At 40.2% G+C, this 25842-nt stretch overlaps 1 protein-coding gene across 2 annotated transcripts in view; it reads right to left on the bottom strand.

Annotated features, from left to right (window-relative positions):
* LOC108711553 (leucine-rich repeat transmembrane neuronal protein 4) overlaps positions 1 to 25842 on the bottom strand; it is a 397691-nt gene that overhangs the window by 369585 nt on the left and 2264 nt on the right. For both annotated transcript variants that reach the window (XM_018253425.2, XM_041586970.1), the window contains exon 2: positions 23702 to 25248. In XM_018253425.2, coding sequence (XP_018108914.2) covers positions 23702 to 25248 — 1547 coding nt within the window. The remainder of the gene's footprint in view (positions 1 to 23701; positions 25249 to 25842) is intronic.

Below are 25842 nucleotides of genomic sequence, written 5' to 3'. Positions count from 1 at the left end.
CCTAGACAGTGGGCACATGTGTAGGGCAAAATAAACATTTTTATTTGCTGATTTGAAGGTTTTCTAGCCATTTGTAGTGCTGATACGTGTTCCTCCATTGAAATTTGAATTTGGCGCCGTATGCAAATTAGCCTTCGCTAGCGTAACTTCGCTTTACATAGCGAATCAACGCTAGCGCAACTTCGCAACCTTACACTACCCCTGAGCTTAACTTCGGATTTTAGTGAATTTGTGAAGCGCTGGCGAAACTACGCCTGGCGAAGTGTGGGGAAGTGCGGCGAAGTTACGCCTGGCGCAACTACGAATCTTAGTGAATTTGCCCCCATGAGTATCAAAATATTAGTAAAGTAGTACAAAAAGCTTTATTTACATCTTGTATAAAAAATAATAGCCTGACGCGTTTCGTGTCCCCACAGGGCACTTAATCATGGTAGTTATACATGACCCACTCAGGAAGACAATTCAAGAGTTTTAGGGTGCTCAGAACTACTGTGAAACTCTAAAAACACAGATGCCTTGTACCGGCGTCTGTTAGTCCTTCCTCCCGTTCTGAATTAAGCTCTACAGCCAAAAGTGGTCCCAAGCCTGACCATAAAAAAGGGGATGGCACAAATATAGTTGTTGGAACACACCAAACAAAGGTTACAGTTTCATTTAGCCATGAGAATGGAAGAGACATACTTAAGTGTAGGACAGGAGACAAGCAAAATCTTTTGCGTGACAGCAAGTAACACTGTGCTCGATTTAGTAACAGAACATATGGATCTAGGTATCTTTCAAGTGCTTGCAGTGCCATATATTAAATCAGGCCTAAGACCAGGTGTCAAAGTGCCTGAAACCCTCCAATGGACATGCACTGAAATCACCTGACACAGGGGGATTGGCAATGTGTAGCTTTTGAGGTAATGCAGTTTTGTGGTCCTTATAGCGCCCGTATCTGTTACCCATAAAAAGTAAATGAATGGGATCATTAAAACATGGGTATAAGGTATGTGACAATATTATCTGAATTCTTGCTGGAATGGGTTAACATGAATTTCCACCATCGAGGTTTTATCATGACACTGTGGTTACTATGAGGTACATGGTATCAGACTTGCCAGGCATTCATGGGTGCTGTAAAGAAACACCCAAAAATCAATGTATGTCTAGTAGGGACATCTGCTGGTGATAAGGGAATTGATTTCTAATGACTTGCTGAGATTCAGGGTTCACAAATAGGTAAATAGTTTAGGCCCTGAAGCAGACCCTGTTAAGGTTAATTCCCCCTGCACTGCAGATTTTTTTCAATCTGACATAGATTTGCTGCCACATCAGTTTTATTTGTACGCCTCAAATCAATCGGTGACGCAATGGTGAATTGGGCAGCTATCAGCACTGTAATTATCTACATAATTGACCATTTTTATCCTTTAGCGGGAAAACCCTTCAAGTCCAGTACAAGGTCAGATTTTCTGGAATGTAAACCTTGAAGCCAAAGGTTTATTTCCATGTGTGTGTCTGTTCCATGCAACATATTCGGGGCAGATGCAGCAAGCACCTCTAACTGTCACTTGCTTCAGTGGATTGTGTCCTTTGAGCTTTGATGACACAAAGCAAAAATTCAAACAAAGGCAATTCCCATCTCAACCAGCCATCTATAGATCCTTTGAATTGGATAGTGGCACAAGCTTCCCATTCATAAAACTTCTCACAAGACACCTTCTACAGTATCTCAAGACAAAAGCCTCATGCACATCTGCATTTTCTTTGCATATGCAGCGGCTGTCTTGCATTAAAAATGGAATGGGGAGTTCTCAGCCAGAAATGTCCTCCATCAACTGCCATACTTCCCAACATACCCAGAACACTATCAATCTCCCCATACAGTTAAACCATGCTCACCAACACTCTGCTTTGGCCTAAAGGTAATCCCTTTTGGAATTCCACAAAATGGGAAGGATGAGCTTCAACAAGTCAGTTAATGTCAGGTCTGGGTCTGAGCTTTTGGATCTAATTCTTTTTGCACATGTTTATGATGCATGCAGTGTTGGACTGGGATGCCAGGGGCCCACCAGAAAACCTTAGACCTTAGGCCAACTCTCTATTACTCCTCTACTTACTCAACCTATTTAACTCATTGACACTTGGACCCACTGGGAGATTAATTGGTATCCTGGGCAAGTCTGAAACTGGACGCATGTTATTGAATTGTAGCTGGAAGTATGTAAACTAGAATTGCAAAGCAATAACACATATCATTGCATCAGATCTTCTCTACCCTCCATATGCTGAAAATCCTCAGATCATATTTGAATTTTTGTTAAGGAGAACTAAATAATTAAGATAGAAATGCTACACCTTAGCTAGAAATGCTACACATTTTGGACTTCCCTACCAGCCCTTTAGAAGTAAAGGTCTGTATCGCCTTCCTAGAAGCACCCTATCTTCATTTCTTCTGTTTCTCAGGGCACATGCACTGGGATGCTATCAGTTGCCTGATCTTAGGGACCAACTCACAATACACAGTAAATATATATGCAGTCTAAAATTCATAATGCAAGGCTGATTATATAGGTATGGGAACTGTTATCCAGAATGCTCGGGACCTGGGGTTTTCCAGAAAATGGATCTTTCCATAATTTGTATCTTCATACCTTAAGTCTACTAGAAAATCATGTAAACATTAAATAAACCATAATGATTATTTGTATCTTAGTTGGGATCAAGTACAAGGTATTGTTTTATTATCACAGGGAAAAAGGATATTCGTTTTCAAAAAATGGATTATTTGGATAAAATGGAGTCTATGGGAGCAGCCTTCCATAATTCATAGCTTTCTCAATAACCCCTTTCCGTATAACGGATCCCATACCTGTAATTCTTTTAGATCTGCATTGCGTGGCAACATAGGGAACGTTGCAACCAGAACAGCTTCATAATCAACCCTGTAGCACCTGCTTCCTTGGCAGATGTCAATTTCCCATTACTTTGATTATTTCCAAAGAACCCTAAGGGGCCCATTTACTAAGGGTTCGAAATGAATTTTCGAATTCAAAAACTTTGAATTTCGAAAGTAATTTTTGGGTACTTCGACCATTGAATAGGCCAAAATTAGATTTGAATTGAAAAAATTTCGACTTCGACACTTTGCCACCTTAAATCTGCCAAATTGTTGTTTAGCCTATGGGGGACCTCCTGTAATCTTTTTGAGTGTTTGGCTAAGTTTTGAGTAGCCAAAGTTTTTTTTTGTAAAATCGTTAACGATTTAATTGATCGTTCGAACGATTTTTACTTCGATCGAAAACAGCCGCTTTCGATCGAAAAAATACTTTGACTATAGAGGTATCAAATTCGATGATCGAATTTCAAGTTCAAAGTTTTTTAACTTCGAAATTAGACCCTTAGAAAATGTGCCCCTAAGAGTAACTTCTCAACAACTGCCCGGGCCACACTGAGCATGTGCAGTGCCCCTGACACTCAAAAGATGACCTAACAAGATCCAAGGTGGGGAGCTACTGTGGAGAACTTTAAAGGGATCCTGTCATCAGAAAACATGTTTTTTTCAAAATGCATCAGTTAATAGTGCTACTCCAGCAGAATTCTGCACTGAAATCCATTTCTCAAAAGAGCAAACAGATTTTTTTATATTCAATTTTAAAATCTGACATGGGGCTAGACATTTTGTCATTTCCCAGCTGCCCCTGGTTATGTGACTTGTGCCTGCACTTTAGGAGAGAAATGCTTTCTGGCAGGCTGCTGTTTTTCCTTCTCAATGTAACTGAATGTGTCTCAGTGACACATGGGTTTTTACTATTGAGTGTTGTTCTTAGATCTACCAGGCAGCTGTTATCTTGTCTTAGGGAGCTGTTATCTGGTTACCTTCCCATTGTTCTTTTGTTTGGCTGCTGGGGGGGAAGGGAGGGGTGATATCACTCCAACTTGCAGTACAGCAGTAAAGAGTGATTGAAGTTTATCAGAGCACAAGTCACGTGACTTAGGGCAGCTGGGAAATTGACACTATGTCTAGCCTGTGTCAGATTTCAAAATTGAATATAAAAAAATCTGTTTGCTCTTTTGAGAAATGGATTTCAGTGCAGAATTCTGCTGGAGCAGCACTATTAACTGATTCATTTTGAAAAAAAATTTTTTCCCATGACAGTATCCCTTTAAAAGCTTCAATCATTATTGTTATAGGTCTGGTGAACTTCTGGGATGGTATAGTAAATTCAGCATATAAAATATTGCATTTCCAGCCTTGTTCTTTTATGGCTTTTATACTTACTGTAAAAAATTCCACTATAAAATGAACATGTGAAACCTTCACCCAAGTATTTGACTATTCCATTCATTAGCCGCTTTTCTTTGGTCCGTAGTAATCCTACACAAGTCTAGAACATCCGTGCATTATATTATCATGTCGCTATTTCCCATGAATCCTTCCTGCTCAGTCCCAACAGCACTTAGATCTGGCGTGACATTTACCATAAAATATGAGATAACGTTTCTGTTTCAGTAAATATTTAACCCTTCACGCACTGCTCTATATTGGCCTGAGGCTGGTGTCTACACTCAGAGGAACAGAGTCTCAACTACACAAACAAGCAACATTCAAAAATAAGTGGGTCACAGGAATCGAAAGAGAATAACATCTCATTCGTACATCAAATCCTACGGGGCCATCACAGAGAAAATCCGCAGGGAACCTGTTTTAACAATTCAGCAATTGGAATTCAATCTAATTTCCAGCCACAAAAACTGGATACATTCTCCTTTGCAGCCCATTTCCTGCTATTTTATATCCGAACCCTGGGAGACTGGGGATATAGAATCACAGGGAAAATTATAGGCAGAAGCAAGGTTGTCTTGATTCATTTGAAAATCGCAAGGGGAATCTTAAGTCATATTTAGAATGAGCAAGAGGAGGGAAAAAAATGAAAATACGTTGTCCTCGCCTCCTGTAATTGCTTTGGTGATTGTGAGCGTGTCACCTTTCCGAAAAGCATGCTTTCCTCCGGCGAGCATCTCTCATCCCAGTGGGAATTTTCCCCAGCAGGCTGAGAATTAGTAGGGGAGTGCAAAGAAAATTACTAGTTTGTTACACATGGAGGATTTGCAAAAAAAACCCTTAGGGAAGGGCTAATCCTTCTATCTGTTAAGTTCTGTTTTCTTTAACCCATTTTCAATCAAATGGACCTTTTTTGTGCTTGCAGTACCTAATAGAGGAAGGTACATTGATATTCTCTGAAGAACCTTATAGCCAAGTATGACCCAAGTGATGCTAATCTGAGGCTATTATGCAGAAAGGAGCCTGGTGTGTAAAGTCTGGAATGTTTATAAACATTGCAACCTGCAGATGGAGCACACCCCGGTATGCCGCCGTTGGATATCTAAGCACAAGTGCTGCATATGCTCATTTGGAGCTCTTGCAGAAGGTAAGAGAAGGCATATGCTCAGGGTCACCAGTATAATAGGGGTCAGGGGTTGTGCAAAAAGTGTAAGCCTATCCAGTACCAATCTGTGGTTCATTTTAAGGCTAACATTTCTCAAAACTTAGACCAGCATACGTTTATACTCAACGAATGAACAGGATTTTCCCAGTCACTGGGCATGCTATGGAAAGGTATGACTTTCTGTTATGCCACTTGGGGGGGGGGGATGGAGTCCAGCAAAGGGGTGTTTGAATGTGATTCTATTGTACATGCCTGCCTTTATTTCTTTGTATTATTAAAAGTATAACAATGCAGCATTTTTCCTTTGAACAAAAAAAAACCACACAATGGAACCCAACTGTGCTAAAGTGCAGATCCGATAGCTCATGGGTACAACCAAGCAGAAATAATGGAGCCAATTAGCTCATGCGCTCAGGATTGTGTCTTTAACACACGTCATATGGTGGGAAAAAAACACCTATTACAATTACAGTTTCATCCACATTTTATGGAGCAGGTGTATGGGTGCAGTATTACACCAGCACTTTGTAATGGGCATGACAGTTAAGTGAACTACTTCTTCAAGATTAATTGCCCTCTAAAAAAAATGTAATATATATATATATATATATATATATATATATATATATATATATATAAAGGTTGGAAGGATCAGCACACTCCATTGCATCCTTCCAACCTTTATCTATGATTTATTGATCGTGCACCTCAAACTCACAAGCTAAGGAGTGCGGACACCACAGACAAAAAAAGATAAAAGTTGCACTCCAGTCAAGCATTCTCTTCATGCCTGGGTGCTGTCAAATATATTGTAGATAGTGGTTCCCCAAGATTGACGCACTCCAGGGCTTTATAATGCAGTTTAGAAAAGAAAATTTATTGTCAACGTTTCTGTCCCATTCTGGGCTTTGAGAAAGGCCCAGAACAGGACAGAAACATTGACAATAAATTTTCTATTCTAAACTGCATTATAAAGCCCTGGAGTGCATCAGTCTTGGGGGACTACTATATATATAGTATCTGGGATGTATCTAGGATTCCGTTTGAGATTAACCTAAATCCCCTTGGTGTGCTAAATATGCAATTAGTGTGCTACACATGCAATTAGAAATTGGAGAATTTGACCAATGGAGTATTCAGGATTACATTTTTCCAACCCAAAAAGGAGCACTTGATTATTGAGAAGATCAAACTCAAGAGAGCAGGAAATCATCTGCCTTTGTGGTTGTGATCCAAAAATATTCAACAACTGCTTTCTTAAATTATGAACCAACTCTGCATCTGACTGGGAAAAGGAAACTGGCGCATAAGGTGAAAGGTCCCCCTTTCTCACAGACTTAAAAGCTATTTTCCATGACATTTGATTAATGAGCAATAAGCTTGACAAATCCATCATTCTTTATTATGCTCAAGCAACATTTTATGCTTTTTCTTTCAGTTATAATTTGTAAAGAGATTTCTGTCCCACTGGGAGAGGTGACATATAAACAAAAAATTACCATTGTGTGTGGATTCCCAGTGCAATTCTTTCATGTGAAAATGTCCATATCAGAGGAAGAGGGGGTGCACTAAATGGCTACAGAGCTATTCAAAAATTCAGTTATTAAAGAGACACTAATGCCAGTGAATGCATGCAAGGAAGTTTATTCATATTTTAACATAACAATGTGTGATTAAATTTCTTAAAAAACATATGGATAGGAAATTATATGGACCTCATATTCCTGACAACGTACTGAATCTGTTAGGAGGGAGTGCGCTCTCACTTGCACTACCAGCTTTATCCAAGACAAAGAGGGTTTCTAAAAAATGTTTATTACATCCAGATTTTTCTGGTGTATGTACTTCAGTGCCCAGCCAGCGAGGGTGCCAGAAAGGGTGCCCCCTGCAAATTCTTGGCCATTGGGCAGAGCAATATATGGACACTACATGTGAAAATATTCCTTGGAAGAAATGTAACCACTTCTACTGTATCTAGCACAGGGATCCCCAACCCTTTCCCCCCATGAGCCACATTCAAATTTAAGAAGGGTTGGGGAGCAACATAAGCATGAAAATAGTTCCTGGGAATGCCAACGAAGGGCTGTAATTGGCTATTTGGAAGCCCCTATGTGGACTGTCAGCATACAGAAAGCTCAATACAACTGGTTTTTATGCCTCCAAGCAAGGAATTCAAAATTAAGTACCTGCTTTGAGGCCACTAGGAGCAACATCCAAGGGGTTGAGAAGCAACATGTTGCTCTCAAGCTACTGGTTGGGGATCACTGATAGCACTGTCCCAGACACAAAATGGATATTTGCCCTGGGCCGCCCGGGACATAGGCTTCACTATCCACTCTTTCAACCAGGGACACCATCATGGAGGACAGGTCAGGGGCTGGAGATACCCAACTGTCTTGCATGGGCTTTAAAGGGTTGATGTTTATGGTGGAAATTGACTGGTTGGGACCATGTTTGTGTATGGTTGGAAATGTGGTAAAACATACACAATTTGAGAATATTCAAATTTTAAATTGGAGCCCCATTCGACATAGTTGGCAAGGCCCATCAAGAACAAAGTTGGACAAAGTTTTGTCCAAGAGCCGAAGTCCCTCATGTGTCTTTACCAGTCTTTCTTACCCAGAGGCTCCATAGACTTCACCTCCAAGCATGTTTTAATATAGAATCAAGGATTAAATCATCCTTCAGCCCAGCAATATCTGCAGCTTTAGGATAGCCCAACAAATTTACAAGTACCACTGAACAAGCAGTGCAAATAATACGTCCAGTTTGGCAGTATATGTAGTAGCACAGTACAGTATATGGCTTAAACAAGCAGCTCTAGTGTCTACAGTGCTTGTGCTCTATAGAAGCTACAGCTTCAAGGTAGGCATCAGAGGTCATTCCAATGGCATATTGGGCTACCTTCCAGGCTTGTTCCTCATAAAGAAAGCACAAGGGTATAGCACAAAGTCTGCAGGGACTGAAGAGACATCATATATGTACTCTCAACTCTTAGGGTTTAGCCCCACCCAGGCCATCCTTACTTATATTCTGCAGTCTTGCTCATTGGCCCTTCTTCTCCTGTTGGCACCATGGTACAAAGTACACATGCAGATGAATTTCCTTTCTAGAGCCTGATGATGTTGCAGGGCCCAGTATCTTTTACCTAGGACACTGGCCCATAGGATTCTCTATAGAGTGCTGGGTTCTGCCAGACGCCCTACTCAATAGTGAATTGGGGTATACAATATTTTCTCACCCATTCCACTCAGTTGTACCAACCTAGGCAAGAAAGTATTGACTTGTGGGAACAAAAATAAGCATGGCTTACTATAAAGTGAAATGAGGATGTTCATAAAAGGGGTTATTTATTAAACTCGTTTTTTTTCTGGTTGAGTTCATTTAGGCAAAAACTCAAATTTTTCATGGAAAAAAACCTTGCATTTTTTGAGATTAATTATTACAACGATGCTGCAAAAAGGCAGAATCTGAAAACCCGCAATCTCAGACCTGTTCATGTAAAAGTCAATGGGAGATGCCCCTATTCCAATTTGAAAATATCATGGTTTGTGCTGGGTTTAGCCCGTTAATCTGAAAAATTTGGGGTTTTCAGGCAAAACCCTGAAAAATCAAGGAATTAGGGAGAAAAGTCAGAAAAAAATGTATGATTCGGGTTTTCGCTTGGTTTTATTGAGTTTTTTCCCGATCCAATTAATTCGACTTATAGGGGATGGGAATTTGGTCAAGCTTTTTTTATTAAAATAATGAGATAAAATCAGATATGAGTAAATAACCTCTCAAAGAGTTAAAAATCTCATCTCCTATTCCTTCTGAATACACTGATATATGACAACGCTGGACATATTACTCGTGAACAGTTGCAATGATGCATGGTTGGCATCCCTCCATTTCATTTTCTGTAGTACGGTCCTAGTGCTCTAGTCTCCACCTGGTTCCAAGCTGAATAAATTAAAGAGATACTGACACCATAAAATAACCTTTTTTAAATCTATTATAAAGTTATCTTTGAATGATATTTATAATTTTGCCATAAGTATTTGCCTAATGAATTTACATTACCTTTCTTACCCCCATGTTCCTCTATGAGGGGACTGCCATATTTGTGCAGCAGGAGTCTGTTAGCATTAAGCTGGCCATAGACGCAAAGATCTGATCGTACGAATTGAGGATTTGTACAATTTTCGGACCATGTGTGGAGAGTCCCAACATTTTTTGTCCCGCAGAGATCGGATTTGGTCGATCGGACAGGTTAAAAGACTTCTGTAGGCTGCCGATAATTTATCTGCATGTATTGCTGATCGGACGATTTTCAGTGGGAGACTGTTAGTCTGTCACAGCTTTGTCGGACATGACTTTCGTACGATTGCTGTCAGGGACAGAACATCGGCTCATCTCTTCTTTAACTCCTTTATTTGATCTGAATGGTTAGTGGCAGGTCGGGATATGGGGAAGTCCGATTGTTCGAGGATTCGAACGATCAGATCTTTGCATCTATGGCCAGCTTTAGAAACTCTAACTTACAGACTGAGATGAAATACACTGTATTTGAATCTTGTTTCCATCAGTCTGCAAATTCATAATTATAGCAAGCAGGCAGGAGCCATTTTGTGGACACTGTTATTAAGACAAGCTTTGCATCATCTCAGAATCTTGTTTGTGCACCAGAATGGGGGACCTGATGTCCATCCCCATGTCCTGGCTACACAATTATATGGTAAAGAGACAGGGGGAATGTGGGGAGAGCAGTGACATCTAGTAAGTGCTGAATGGAAAGTGAAAGTAATTGTCTGCCCCGCCACTATGCCTAAGGCATACAGAAGGGGCAGACAATATTTGATTGACAGCTGAGATTTTTAAACAAGCAATGAATGCTTTAATAAAAAAAAGAATTTAGATTTCATGTTTAATTTGAAAAGGACTTTTATTATACAGCTTTTTGTGTCTGGGTGACAGGTCCACTTAAACACTAAAAAGGCATGAATATGGTTGCATCATTATCTCTTCAAAACTGGATGTATATGGCTGAATGGCTAATAACAAGCTTTGCTTTGCTCTTTACATCTGCATAGAAACCTGTTGTTTCCATTTCTATACATGTATATATAGCCATACATTGAATAGATTTAATATGGTTTGGCAGGCAAAACTATTTAAGGAATACCATGCTACCCACCTCTCATATTTTTAAGGTATTCCAGAACCCATGTGATACAGAACCAACATATTCAATCCCATCACCACGACGGAAGGAACGAGCAACAATCAATTTACTAATCCAATAATACAGGTATGAGATCAGTTATCCGGAAACCCATTATCCAGAAAGCTCCGATTTACTGAAAGGCCGTATCCCATATACTCCATTTTATTCACACATGTTTCAGAATGATTTAATTTTCTCTGTAATAATAAAACAGTAGCTTCTACTTGATCCCAACTAAGATATAATTAATCCTTATTGGAAGCAAAACCAGCCTATTGGGTTTATTTAACCTTTACATGATTTTCTAGTAGACTTAGGGGCAGATTTATCAAGGGTCTTAGCGCAAAAGGTTCGATCGAACAATTCGAACGATTTTAAGCGATCGATCAAATGATTTTTATTCATTTATAAAACTTAGAAAAGTGCTCTGGAAGGTCCCCATAGGCTAACATTGCACTTCGGTAGCTTTAATGTGGCGAATTATGAAGTCGAAGTTTTTTTTAAAGAGACAGTACTTCGATTATCGAATAGTCGAACGATTTTTACTTCGAATCGTTAGAATCGAATCCATTAGAACTATTCACTCGAGCTTAGTAAATCTGCCCCCCAATGTAAGAAGATCCAAATTATGGAAAGATCTGTTATCCGCAAAACCCCAAAGCATTCTGTATAACAGGTCCTATAACTGTATTTACTGATCATACCCCCTGTAAAAAATCACCTTGTACAAAAAAATAAATATTACGGTAATGCTGACAACAATGTATCTGTGCGTTTCGTACTTGAGCAGTTGATTTTCAGCCTTGGGTAGGCTAAGTAAAACAACGGGTTAATGGTGCAGGCCAATTGATTGCTCACAATAGATTGGATAAAGGATGGCTGCCTATGTTTGATCTTCAGGATTTAAGGGAGAATTAAATAAAATCCATCAGAATCAGAAGGGAAGTAATCTGATATATAAGGTCACCGCACTCTTCGGCAAGAAGGGATATTATTGAGGAACATGGCATTACGGATGTGAGTCATTATCAATACTTAAAGAACGTTTAAGTGAATGGATTTGCAGTCTGATAATGGCCACGGCACTTTAGTGAATAAACCACAATGTCTTTATGTGTCTGGTCCTAGTAACGGCATTTCTACTTCATTATCTGCCATTATCTGCCTTCGCATTAACCTCCGCCGCACTAGAAGAGATACACCATGAGCAGGTCTGGACTTTTTTTTTTCCTTTGTAAGACAAGCCTCGTCTTGCAGTGCTCGCAGAAACATGTCATTATCAGAAAATCCCCTATTAATATTCATTTATTGAGATTATCTATTATTGGCTGTGGGGCTATCGTTCTCCCTGGGTTTCCATAGAAACTATTGCAGGCTTTCCAACTCCCGAGCCAGTGACTTGTTGACACTCAGAAATTTGGATTTGTGCAAGAAAGCCATTCAGCTATATCGTATCACCTGCATTTAATCTCTAAAAATGAATAGACTGGCAGTTACCTACAGTGACGCCGCGGAACCTTGACTTCAAAGGGCCATTATTCTTGCGTTTAGAGTAGAATTATAAGGGAGTACTGAAATGCAAAATAACACGGAGAGTAAAGGTATAGGACCTACTATGCAGAATCCTCAGGACCTGGGGTTTTCTGGATAAGGGGTCTTCCTGTAATTTGGATCTCTATCCCTTATGTCTACAAAAAAAATTTTAAACATTATTAAGCCCAATAGGATTGTTTTGCCTCCACTAAGGATTAATTCTATCTTAGTTAGGATCAAGTGAAAGGTACTGTTTTATTATTACAGAGAAAAGGGACATCATTTTTAAAACTAGAATTAATTTGCTATGGGAGATTGCCTTCTCGTAATTCAGAGCTTTTTTTACTTTATTGGAATAGCACCTCCATTTGACACAGTGATGTCCCTTGAAGACATCATTTTGCATTTTTTCCAGCAATAAAATAGCAAGAAGACTCTAAAAATGATTAGTATTAAAAATGGAGCAGACGCAAGAAAAGTTATGAGGGAGCCTGTATGGGCGGAAGAAGGCAGGGGGGGGGAGGAAGAAGAGGTAGGAGGGGGAAGTGAGACAAGTGGGCAATCCAGTAGGATTTTAGGATAAAAGGAAAAGTGCGGGAGGAATCACTTCCTTTTCCTTCCTCAGAACCAACACGCAGGTTAGTATCAGTCCCACCCGTCCCATCCCTTTTTTGTTTTCATGACAGGTGACAGAAGAATCGGAGATGGTAAGTTTTGGGATGAAGGTGTAAGGGGGGTGATTAAATTGGGGTACTGGGTTAGCTTAGTCTGTATTTGTCGCAGCATTGGTGGTGGTTCTGGGAAAGAAGGGCGTTAAAAGGAGGAACTTTGAGGGGTTCCGGACAGAAGGAGGAACATTATATATATAACTAGCCAACTCGGGTATGGGGTCCCATGGTGGCATAAAAAATTGATGGTACCATGGAGTCGGCGTATTGCGGCTGATGGGTAAACAAAATTCAGGAAGGGTGCAGACGTACGGAGGTACAATGCACAGAATGGTAATCCCAGGACCATCTGCCCAAGGCAATCAGAACAGGGTAGAAATAAATAGGTTAACAAAATATATTATGGAATGTTATGTCTACCAAAATGTCAAGTGTTTTTTGTAAACAGTTATTTTTATTACAGTGTATTGGTGGTGTAAAATGGTTTGAGTTTGAAAAAGTCAATAAAGTAGCTGCGGCCAACATTATCCAATAAAATTGGTGACTTTATAAGGAGTTTTAAGGGCTAATGGCTGAATACATGATTGGCTATTATTTATATTTAGAAGACCATGCGTTTTCAAGGACCTTATTTGAACTGTAGAGATGTGGTTACACTTTACCTTACCAGGTAGAATTAAAGCCAGAAACCCATACATACGCTGTAATGTTCTTATTGTGTGCCTGTTCTGATCATAATTTAGCTCATTATCTCTACTGATACCCAATAGCAATATATTAAAAGAAGAAGGGTACATTCTAGGGGGACCATTGTCACTAATTCTACTACTTGTACTTATTCTGTAGGCAGTTGACTTCATTTTCAGTAGTAAAATATAGTATTATTTTTTTTTTTTTTTTTTTTTTTAAAGTCCAATTAAAGCTGGGGAAATACATTTTTCTATAAACATTTTTGGCACAGAATGTTCTATTAAAGTCCTCTGAAGCTACATGTGCCCTGGGGCTAATCACTCATTTGTCCATTCCCCAGTGTTACCCTTGAAAGTCTGGAAAAACACAATACAAAAGTGAATGACAGGTGTCAATCACCATGCTTGATAATTAACTGTAATTTTACTGCCGCCAAGCAGTTTGCTGCTAAAGCTCAAGGGGCGAAAAACTGTAGAGCTTTAATAAAACAATGCCGTGGTTGACAATAACTAGTCTGCTAAATGGATTACATTTTCTTCAAATTTTTATTACAGGTATGGGATCTGTTATCCGGAAACCCGTTATCAAGAACGCTCTGATTTATGGGAAGCCCATCTCCGTAGACTCCATTTTAATCAAATAATTCATATTTTAAAAATGATTTCCTTTCTCTCTGTAATAATAAAACAGTACCTTGTATGTGATGCCAACCAAGATATAATTAATCCTTATTGGAGGCAAAACAATCTTAATCGGCTTATTTAATGTTTAAATGATTTTTTAATAGACAAAGTATGGAGATCCAAATTACAAGAAAACCCCTGATCCATCAAACTACAGGTACTGAGCATTCTGGATAACAGGTCCTATACCTGTATCAGTGTCGGACTGGCCCGGCGGGATACCGGGAAAAAACCCAGTGCGCCCCAACCCTTGTGGGCCCCCGCCGGGCCAGAACCCTTCTCCCAATATTTCCAATCGCTAATTTTTTATTTCCGGCGATGCGCAGCGCCGTCTGCGCATGCGCGCCAAACGGCGATGTGGCGCTGTTGCGCATGCCCGCCGAATGGCTGGGCCGACAGGTTTTAGTAGGGGGGTGGGGGCCGGCGGGGGGCCCCTGGACAGCAGTCCCGGTGGGCCCCGGGCCTCCCAGTCCGACCCTGACCTGTATACACTTTGATATTTATACACTTTAATGTGGTATGATTTGAGTTTGCTCCCTTGAGCAAGAATCTTGCTGAATAAAAGGGCTAGCCTAGTAGGCTTTCCTACCATTCCTACCAGGTATCTTTTAGAGATAGAGACCATAGTGTAAAATTGTTTAATAGCATTAGTATTGTTGAAATTACACAATAATTGGGCATAGGCTGGAATGAGGGGTGCTACTTCAAGGGGCAGTGTCTCTAACACTAATTCTCTGCAGGTAAAGCAAGGCTTTGGGATGTGTAACTACTAGGGAAGGTGTTTCTAACACTCACTGGGAATGATTGTGCCTACAAGAGGCTTTTTGTAGCCACTGTCTCCTAAAGCCGGAACTACACGGTGCGCGTCCTTCTGACGCAAGCATCACGTCGGTTGTGCCAAATCTAATGTGAGTAATACAAATGTTGCATCTACAAACTGATTGCCTATGACACGACTTTCGGGTGAAGACACAACGTTCGCATCTGACAGTCATGTCGTGTTGGATGCAATCAGTTTGTAGATGTGACATTTGTATTACTTACACATCCGACGTAACGCCTGCGCTTCCTCACGTCGGATCTGAAGAACGTGCACTGTGTAGTTCAACCCTAATGAATAATGCAATTATTGCATATTGAAACTGGAACCTGCCTGGGGCCCAACATCTAGAAGCATTAGCACTTCTGGAGACACCATCATGGAGACAATTAATTGCACTTGTTGTTGTTAGACTCTATCTGTACACAGCCTAATGAGCTGTTGCTGGTCCTGCCTTGAGTTAATATTATTACTTTATATGCCATTGGCTCATGTTGCAGGCCTCAGAAGGGTTGTATATGCACAGCCCGCTGTACTGTATTACTGGAGTCTCCAGGTATAACATGTTAAAAACATTGTATTAGTCTCTATGTTCAAAGCCCTCTGCCCTGTATTACTGGCCTCTCTGGGGGTAATTAGCTGGGATAATGTGCACAACGAGCTGCAATATATTACTCGCCTTCACTGCAGTATTAATTGTTGTATTAGCAGTCTCTCTGGAGTAGCATATACACAGCCTGTTGAACTGCATTACTGGTCTCTCTGGGGTAATATTTACACAGTAATGTACAGCGTATTAATTGCTCTTCTGTAATTGCTGGGCTGTCTGTGCACATGTATGCATTCATTTACTACATGCTACTCGTTTACAGGACTTATGAAACATGTATATGTATTATCCAACAATACTAGTGATGGGCGAATTTATTCGCCAGGCGCGTTTTGCCGGCAGTCGAATAAATTCGCTGGTGTCAAAAAAAAAATGGATGCGGGTGTCAAAAACTAGACTTTTTCGCTGTTTCACGAATTTCGCATGGAATTCATGAATTTTCCGGCGAAGCAAAACTCCGCAAATTCGCCCATCACTAAATAATACCCATTTGGATTTGCACATATACATTTTTGCACTGTGTTACTTATTGAGCACTAAAAGTGGATGTGGTTTAAAAGATAGAAGTTGAAAAAGACTTGTAAACTTTGCACTTTAGCCCTGTGAATGACTATTTTTGTGTGCAGGACCAGACACACTTCTATCTGTTAACCTTAACATTAAAGGGGTTGTTCAACTTTAAATTAACTTTTAATACGATGTAGAGGGTGATATACTGAGACAAATTTCAATTGGTTTTAATTTTTTATTATCTGTAGTTTTTGAGTTATTTAGCTCTACCGTTTGGAATTTCAGCAATCTGATTGCTAGGGTCCAAATTACCAAAATGCATGGTTATGAATACGAGACTGGAATATGAATAGGGCCTGAATAGAAGGATCAGTAATAAAAAAGTAGCAATTACAATAAATATGTAGCCTTAAGGAGCATTTGTTTTTAGATTTGAACGCTAAAAAGAGTCAGAAGAAAAAGGCAAATAATTAAAAAAAAAATAAAAAAAATAAACTATGAAGATCAATTGAAAAGTTGCTTAGAACTGGCCATTCTATAACATACTTAAAGTTAAAGGGATCCTGTCATCGGAAAACATGTTTTTTTTCAAAACGCATCAGTTAATAGTGCTATTCAAGCAGAATTCTGCACTGAAATTAATTTCTCAAAAGAGCAAACAGATTTTTTATATTCAATTTTGAAATCTGACATGGGGCTAGACATTTTGTCAATTTCCCAGCTGCCCCTGGTCATGTGACTTGTGCCTGCACTTTAGGAGAGAAATGCTTTCTGGCAGGCTGCTGTTTTTCCTTCTCAATGTAACTGAATGTGTCTCAGTGGGACATGAGTTTTTACTATTGAGTGTTGTTCTTAGATCTACCAGGCAGCTGTTATCTTGTGTTAGGGAGCTGTTATCTGGTTACCTTACCATTGTTCTTTTGTTTGGCTGCTGGGGGGGGGAAGGGAGGGGGGTGATATCACTCCAACTTGCAGTACAGCAGTAAAGAGTGATTGAAGTTTATCAGAGCACAAGTCACATGACTTGGGGCAGCTGGGAAATTGACAATATGTCTAGCCCCATGTCAGATTTCAAAATTGAATATAAAAAAATCTGTTTGCTCTTTTGAGAAATGGATTTCAGTGCAGAATTCTGCTGGAGCAGCTCTATTAACTGATTCATTGTGGAAATTTTTTTTTTTCCCCATGACAGTATCCCTTTAACTTCAAGGTGAACCACCCCTTTAACTGTGGCTACAGTGACTGGCAGTTGTGACCGCCTTTCAGTCCACATGTGGACTGAAAGTAAGAAGTGCCATACTAATCTGTAATTTTGCATGAAATTTGCATGAAAAACAAACAAAAAACAGGTGAGTTCTTATTTATGACTTTTAGTTGTTGTTTTGGACCTGTTACTGTAAGTGGAGAATAAATAAGATTTAGAGAGGCTTAGCCATCCCAAAAAAGAAATAATGCACTCAAAATAGTTATATATGCTCCAGTAGATAGTAGTGATGGGCGACATTGTCCCGTTTTGCTTCGCCACAAATTTCGTCCGTTTATTGTCGCCGGAGTCAACATTGGTGCCGGCTTCAGATCTATCGCCGGCATCAAGAAACTTTGACTTCGAAACGGGCAAATTTGGCGTGAATTTGCGTCTGGCCCATCACTACTAGCCTTCCATTGGTAGCCTCCCCAAACTTAAATGTTACCCTCTACCCTTACCTGTTACATTTATAGAACCTTCTGCACCCCTGCTATTTTACAAACCACTTGGAGAATGGAGAATAGTGCATTGCACAATACCTGTGTTCCCAGTGATATGAGATCCCCTCCTCCCGAGTTGAACCATTAATTCCATTCAAGCTCATGTGAGAAGTAAGTTTGCTTTTGGAAAGTGAATAGGGGAGAGAACAGTGGCATCTATAAATTTTTTGTTGACACATCCTTACTGTGTTTTTCCAACTGATGAGTGACCCATGAGTGTACTAGCAAGGTCCAAATGAAATGCCACCCTCCACTCCTGCCTGTTGCATTTATAAAACCCTCTGCTGTTTATCAAACCACATAAAGATGGAGAATAGTGCATTGCACAATACCTGGAGCTGGGCATGATCACTTTTAAGTAGCTCCAATAAGTCTCTCCAATGAAAAGTGCAGTGTACAGGGGCACTCGCCTCAGGCGGCAGCGCCCCCTTTGTTGCTAAGAGCCGGTTTTCAACCCGTAAATTTGTCTCTTCTAGTGCAGAGAGTGCAATTGCACTCTCTGCACTAGCGACGTGGACCCCGACCCCCCCCCCCCCCGGCGTTGAAAGTGAGTGTAGCAGGGGAGGCGGGGGACGGCAAAAACAAAGGCAAATTGGGCAGGATCGCCCCTGGCAGTGTACTATGATACTGTAAAGGCACCCCATGTGCTATCCTTACTGCAATGCCCTGGACTTAATCTGCTCATAAATATATTCATGTTTGTCAAGGGCATCAACTTCTCCTAGAGATTGACTTATGATATTAGCACCAAATCCTAAAGGTCTTTGATTTAAAAATGCACATATTCCTTAGGGTTCAACCACTGTATGTAACATTTTACAAACAGCTATTTTGCAATTTTGCCTTAGGTGCCAGAATGACTTGGATCTGTGCTTGGCTCTAGGAGTGCCATAACAGGGGTCAGTAAAGATGGTTACTCAGTGCAGACTATAAATAAAAAATATATATATAAATATATCAGATTTTGAATTCAATTTATAGCTCATAAAACCCTCTTTGAATGTTTGGGTGTTTCAGAAACCTGCAAATTAAACTGTACAAGAATCAATGTAATCATGTAACTGTATCATTGGAGAACCATCTTGCATATTAAATATGTCGCTGGCATTCATTGCGGACTTAACTGGTACTTTCCATTTTTCTCCTTGGGCATTAGATTCACATGTTCTCTTTGGCTTCCATCTCCATTCTCAGAAAATAAAGACATCATACCAGCTTTCTTATGCAGTCACACATGGTACATCACTTTATTTATCTATGTAGAGAAGCATGAGCCTAAAGCATCAAATATGTCTTTGTTGTTATAAATCAATATATGGGTCCCTAGCTGTCATCCGTATCAAGAACTGTCAATCGAATAAACATATACTCAATACATTATTTCCCTGTTTATTGCCTTGATCTTCTATGAGATCTGAGGATCCAACAAAAAGGTCCAAGGTCAAGGTTATCCCTGAGTATTGTGCTGTGCATGGGGGTGCGCAACCATTGTGACCCCCTTACCCTTAGCACTTTTCCCCATACAAAAAGTTACTTCCATCTCCAATGAGACAATACATATAAATATATCAATAGTTTAATACATACATCAAAACAACAAAAATGCTTATTTTAAAAAATATTTATGAGGTCACAATAGATGCCAACTAGGAAATGCAAGGATGTTGCAGGAAATGCACAATCTGGGTTCGCAGCATGAAGCATGATCACCCCAAAGTTAGCTGTATTTACGGCTTGGACCACATGGATCTCTGTATTAAATAATGTACAGTATTTATTTACTCATCTGCTGGTAATTCAGAAAGATCAAGATATGAATGAAAGTGGTTTAAGTACAGGGCTTTAGATTCTCTAGCAGATTTTCTACCCAAACCAAATTCATTTCAGATTCATTTTAAATATAAACATATTTATATTATATAGTGTCTAAAAATAATCTCTCTCTCTTTCTCTACCTCTCTCTATATTTCTATCTTTATTTATCTCAGTCTGTCTGTATATCTCTGTATTTCATTTTGCTGGCAAACTTCTTAGCATTATACATAATATTAGACGGATCTGTGGGTAGTAGTGATGTGCAGGCCAAGTAAAACTCAACCCGTACCCGACCCTAACTTGAAAAACCTTAACCGCCACTCAACCCTAACCTACAAAATGTTGCTGTTGTTGCTAATTGTTGCTAATGTTGCAACCAACCCATACCCACTAGTGATGTGCAGCCCGGCCCAAAGCCTACGGGACCCTTGGGTTTGGGCCGACACTCCCTGCCTGTGACCTAACAGTGCCTCACTTTCCCATCCTTTTGCATTCCCCATCCTGCCCCACCGTGATATCAGAGATGAAGGCAGGCACAGGTATATCTGGAAATGTGGAACCATGGGCTGGGTCGGGTGAGGGTCCTCATGAGTCAGGTTAGGGTCGGATGCAGGTCTAGTTTTTCTCGACATGCACATCACTAGTACCCACATCTTCCTGATCTGTAGGCTACTTCTGTGAGCGCCTCTGGTTCCAAGATAGGGAATGAATGGCATTAAATCAAGGGATGAAAACATCATTTTGCCTCTTTATTAGTCCCTGGTAAGGCCTCATCTGGAGTATGCAGTGAAGTTTTGGGCCCCAGTCCTTAAAGGGATTCTGTCATGATTTTTATGGTGTAGTTTTTATTTCTAAATTACACTGTTTACACTGTAAATTATTCACTCTAACAAGTGTATTTTTTTTAGTTTAGTTAGTCTATTGGTGTGTAGACATTTTGCCTGGTCATGTGCTTTCAGAAAGAGCCAGCACTTTAGGATGGAACTGCTTTCTGGCAGGCTGTTGTTTCTATTACTCATGTAACTGAATGTGTTGCAGTGGGACCTGGATTTTACTATTGAGTGCTGTACTTAGATCTACCAGGCATCTGATATCTTGTGCCAGGGAGCTGTTATCTGGATACCTTCCCATTGTTCTGTTGTTAGGCTGCTGGAGGAGGAAGGGAGGTGATATCACTCCAACTTGTAGTACAGCCTAAGACTAAGGGCAAACCTGGCGATTCGGGGAGGTTTAGTCGCCTGGCAACTAATCACCTCTTCTTTGGGGCAATTAATCTCCCTGAACGGCTTCCCCCTGTCTTCCACCTGCTATAATGAAAAATCGACTGCAGCATGGCACACGCGTCGCTTTGTTTTCCGAAGTTGCCAGGTGTGCCCTTACTCTAAAGAGGGACTGAAGTTTATCAGAGCACAAGTCACATGTCGTTGGGCATCTGGGAAATTGACAAAATGTCTAGCCCCATGTCAGAATTCAAAATTGAATTTAAAAAAATCTGTTTGCTTTTTTGAGAAATGGATTTCAGTGCAGAATTCTGCTGGAGCAGCACAATTAACTGATGCAATTTGAAATTTTTTTTTTTCCCATGACAGTATCCCTTTAAGAAGGAAATAAATGAGCTGGAAAGAGTGTAGAAATGTGCAACTAGTTTGAGGGATAGAAGATTTAAATTATGAGGTGAGACTCTCAAGGTTGGGGTTGTTTTCTCTGGAAAAAAGATTTTTGAGGGGACATGATCACACTTTACAAATACATTAGAGGACATAAGCAGTGAGGGCGTGGAATGCACTGCCAGGCAGGGTCGGACTAGCGCATTCGTGGCCTACCAGGTTCCAAACCTTGGGGGCTCCGCGCGCATGCTCAAAAGCTGCTGTGCCATGTGCATGCACAAAAACCAGCACACCGTGCACATGCGCAAAAACCTGGCTCAACAAGCGCATGCGCAAAAACCGGCACACCTAAATCAGCGCACCGCACATATTTTTTTTTTCTTGTGCCCGATCGGGGATCGGGTCTGAGCTGGCGGGGGCCCATAAGGGCCCAGTAAGACCCTGCTGCCGGGTGATGTCGTGATGGCTGATTCTGTTAATACTTTAAAAAGTGGCTTGGATGAATTCTTGGACAAGCATAATATCCAAAGCTATTGTGATACTAAAATCTACAATTAGTATAAATATTGTTATATATAATTTATGGGAGGGTATGGAGGGGTCAGTGTGTGTATGTATGGGCGCTGGGTTTCAGTTGGAGATATTGAACTTTATGAACTTTGGTCTCTTTACACCCCAATTTAAATATGTATCTATGTAACTGTGTAACCCGCAGGTCAACGTGGGTTTTGGGTCAACCCGTACCTCACTAGTGGGTAGCCAGGAACAAGCCTAAACTCTCATTTACATAGACTTAAAACAAAAAAAAACATGTATTCCTGTATATGCTTTATTCCTGCCTACTTTTTATATGTTGATTCTAATTATCGTATGTGCTGTATGTATCTTCTTGGTTTTAAGGGACACAAACCCCCCCCCCCCCACAAAATCCAGAGTCTATTAATCACTTCCTGCCCTAACATGCGTTAGGTTCATCATGTGCAGATTGACATCTAGTAAATCAGTTGCATTTATTCAGCAGTCTCCTTTGTAGAACTGGGGCCAAGCAGATAGCACTTTAGATGTGTTGGGAAAGGTAGCTACGTCAAATGATGAATGTGGTATGTAGTCTTTGAAGTTTTCTCACCACCAATAGGTGGCATTAGGAGATCCACTTATTCTCGAGTAAAGGCATACCTTAAGAATACCTGTGAATTGAGACCCCATTTACGTTAAATAAATATGATCATTATGAGTTGGTGGTATATCAGTGCTATATGCTTAGCCTGTATCATAAACACAGAAGAGTTAGAGTACATCATTAAAATACATATATACCTCTGTATATTAGCTGTAAAAAAGATTCCTCTGCATACTCATACCCAAACGAGTCCCAATATAATGACAATATACAACTACCGTTTCAACGAACCCCGTCCTCAGAAAAAAAAGGGGTTTAAAGAATTTGGAGTCCCTGAGTGGTTATTGCTGTGGAATAGGATAAAGGATTGGGTTTAACCTCTCCACAGCTGGATGCATTGCAACAAGATCTCTGCACAGACATAACAAGGCTGTCAGACTTTGTTTCATTTGCCAAGCAGCAAATAGAAATTTTTATTACTGGCGTTAAATATTCTCAATCGTTCATTCGATGATTTTACTTTATTGATTTTTTTTTTTTTAAACAGTGGTCCATGTATAAAGAGCTATAAAATGTACCGGTGACCTTTCTGTTCAATCATTTTGTTAAGTAAGGCAGTCTTAACATTCGATAAGGCAAATAAAAAAAAATTGAACAATAACAACATGTTAGCAAAGGAAAAAAAAAAAAAAATTACACGGTCTCTCTTTTTTTTTTGTTCCATAAAACAAGCAAAAGTCAGATCTTTATCTTTGGCTTAGCTCCTCTTGAAATCCCGAACATACATACATATATATAATTGTTCCTGTTTATTATAGGGCTCATCCTTTCGTTAGTCCTTTAAAAAGAAAAGGCTGACGGATACTGTTAAATAAGTGACACAACAGGCACAAAATGCCCCTTTCATTAAAGGAACGCAAGTGTTTTGTCCCTATCTGCCCCACTTGGCACACACTCTCTCAACTGCCATTGGAAAAAGAAAAGGCTTATGTAAACGTATTCTCATCCTTGACAAGACTTCTTTAATGTCCTTTTGTTTTTCTTGTCATTTAAATTAAACAAGCCCCTTATACCAAAGTGGAATTAAAACACCCTCCCACTGAAAGCAAAATAACATCTTAGAAAAAAAATTATATCTGGATCTATCAGCTTCATAACTCATCCTAGAGATTGGCAAACTCAAGTGTCAGAGATGCTTTTACCTCGACTCTTTCAACAGCAGCAAAATGTTAAGAATGTTTTAGTTTGCGAGTTTTCATACCTCACATTCCCGGGAGCCAGAAATGGTATATGCACAGGGTCCAGATCCATTAACCAATACATCCATGGACTCGGTGTTGGAAGGTTTGTAGTCCACATAATACTCCTGTAAGGGAGAGTTTATCTGTCTCTCGGACTCTCTGGCCTTTTTCCGGCGCCTCTTCATCATTGAAGATTGTTGCAGTTGTTTCATGCTGGCTGGGTAACGTTTCCACGACACGTAGATGACTAATAAAATCATAGCCACCGAGAGAAAAAGGGCCACACTTCCAGCTATGATTTTGTGGAATGAAACATGCTCATATTCCTGTTCAGCCATTGGGGTCCCCAGAGCTGGAGAAGGGCTGGATGTGTAGGGAGTTGATGAGAGACTCTCCAATTTGTATATGGTAGGCTTGGGTATAAACTGGTGCTTTGGGGGTGGTTTGGTGGTTGGATAAGCTCTTTCAGTGGCCAAGACAGGTGTTTCATTACAGATATTGTAGGTTTCCACTGCATCAGTAACCTTCTCTCCTTGCATGTTTTTGGGACTTGCGCATATCATGATGCTTTCCTTGTTCCCTTTGAAGTTTTTAAGCCAGAAAACAAGAGGGCATAATTTTTTGTTGCATTCCCAAATGTTTCCAGAGAGCATTATGGAGGTCAATGATATCCAAGCATTGAGAGTTTCCTGGGTGACATTCATAAGTTTGTTGGAATCCAAGTTGAGTTTCTGTAGGTTTGGGAGACATTGAAAAGTTCCAGGTTCCAGGTTTTGTATATCATTCCCTGAAAGGTCAAGGTTTTGCAGGGCACTCCAAGTCCAGGTTAACCCCTGGCTGATAGATCGTATTTTGTTCCATTGCAAGTAAAGAGAACGCAAGTTGAAGAGGCGGGGGAAGTGAGCAAAGTTCACCTTAGAGAACTGATTGTGCTCCAGGTGGAGTTCCTTGAGTTTCAAAAGACCAGCAAATGCATTACGAGATAGACTCCTAAGCCGGTTGTAACCCAGATCCAAAAAATCCAAATTGCGACAGTCCTGAAAAACCCGAACTGGCACAGTTTTCAGGGAGTTAGAGCGCAGGTGCAGAATTAAGAGCTTGCGGAGACCTTTGAACTGCTCAGACTGCAGCGTCTGAAGCTTGTTGTATGATAGATCCAAATTCCTCAGGTTGGGGACAGGGTGGAAGGTGTTGTTGGCCAGGTATGAAATTTTATTGGAGCTCAGAATTAGTTCCTTCAGTCGTCGGATGCCTTGGAAAGCATCCTCATCCACCGAGCTAATGTAATTGTGGTCAAGGTAGAGCCAGACCAGCTGGTTAAGGCCAGAAAATTGGTGGGATTTTAGCATTTTGATGCTGTTGTAACGCAGGGATAGTCCTTGGGAGCCACCTGATATATTCTGTGGGATGTCTCTAAAAGCATGGGACTCACAATATACAATTTTGCCATCGCACCTGCAGTTCTTTGGACAAGTCTTCTGAGCCCCCACAACCATCACTATGATGAGAGCAGGCAGTAGTAGCAATGTTAAACTCATGCCTTTCAGCTGATTCATCGGTTGGAAACCTGCAACATGGCAAAGAAATGTGTATTGAAAAGCTATAAAGCTTAGGAGAGGCATTGACTGAGTACATTCTCTTAACCCTTTTGCTAAACACCCTGGTGTGGTGCAGAGATTAATTGTTTCAATTAAACCTAATCAAATACAAACAAGTCATCTCTCACAAAAGCCTGTAACGCAACATGCTACAAAGATGGTTCTGCAGCCAGCGAAACATCTCCGATACTCTTATTCCCAGATATGATGGAACTGAGTGATGACCCCATTATGTCGGTGGATGCCAGACAACACATTTCTGATGCCCAGATAGATCATCACATCCTCAAGATAGCAATCTCTACCTAACCCGAGCTCGCCAGCCCTTATGGTAAAACTCTAATTAGGTTTACACTTACAAATACATAATTACTATATTCCCTAGACTTACATTTAAGAAATGGTTTCCATTAGTAGTATATTATATACTGTGGGACCAGTAGTTCTATGAAAATGAAAGTCTGCTTTAAAATATGATGCATGCCCAATAGGGTACACATAATTAAGATTTTTGTTGACCATATATACGTTATATATCTTAACAAGTAAGATCTACTGCATGA

The sequence above is a fragment of the Xenopus laevis genome, chromosome 3L (genome assembly GCF_017654675.1).
Source record: "Xenopus laevis strain J_2021 chromosome 3L, Xenopus_laevis_v10.1, whole genome shotgun sequence".
Lineage (NCBI taxonomy): Eukaryota > Metazoa > Chordata > Amphibia > Anura > Pipidae > Xenopus > Xenopus laevis.
Note: the sequence above shows the minus strand (reverse complement) of the source record. Positions and strands in the feature narration are given on the sequence as shown.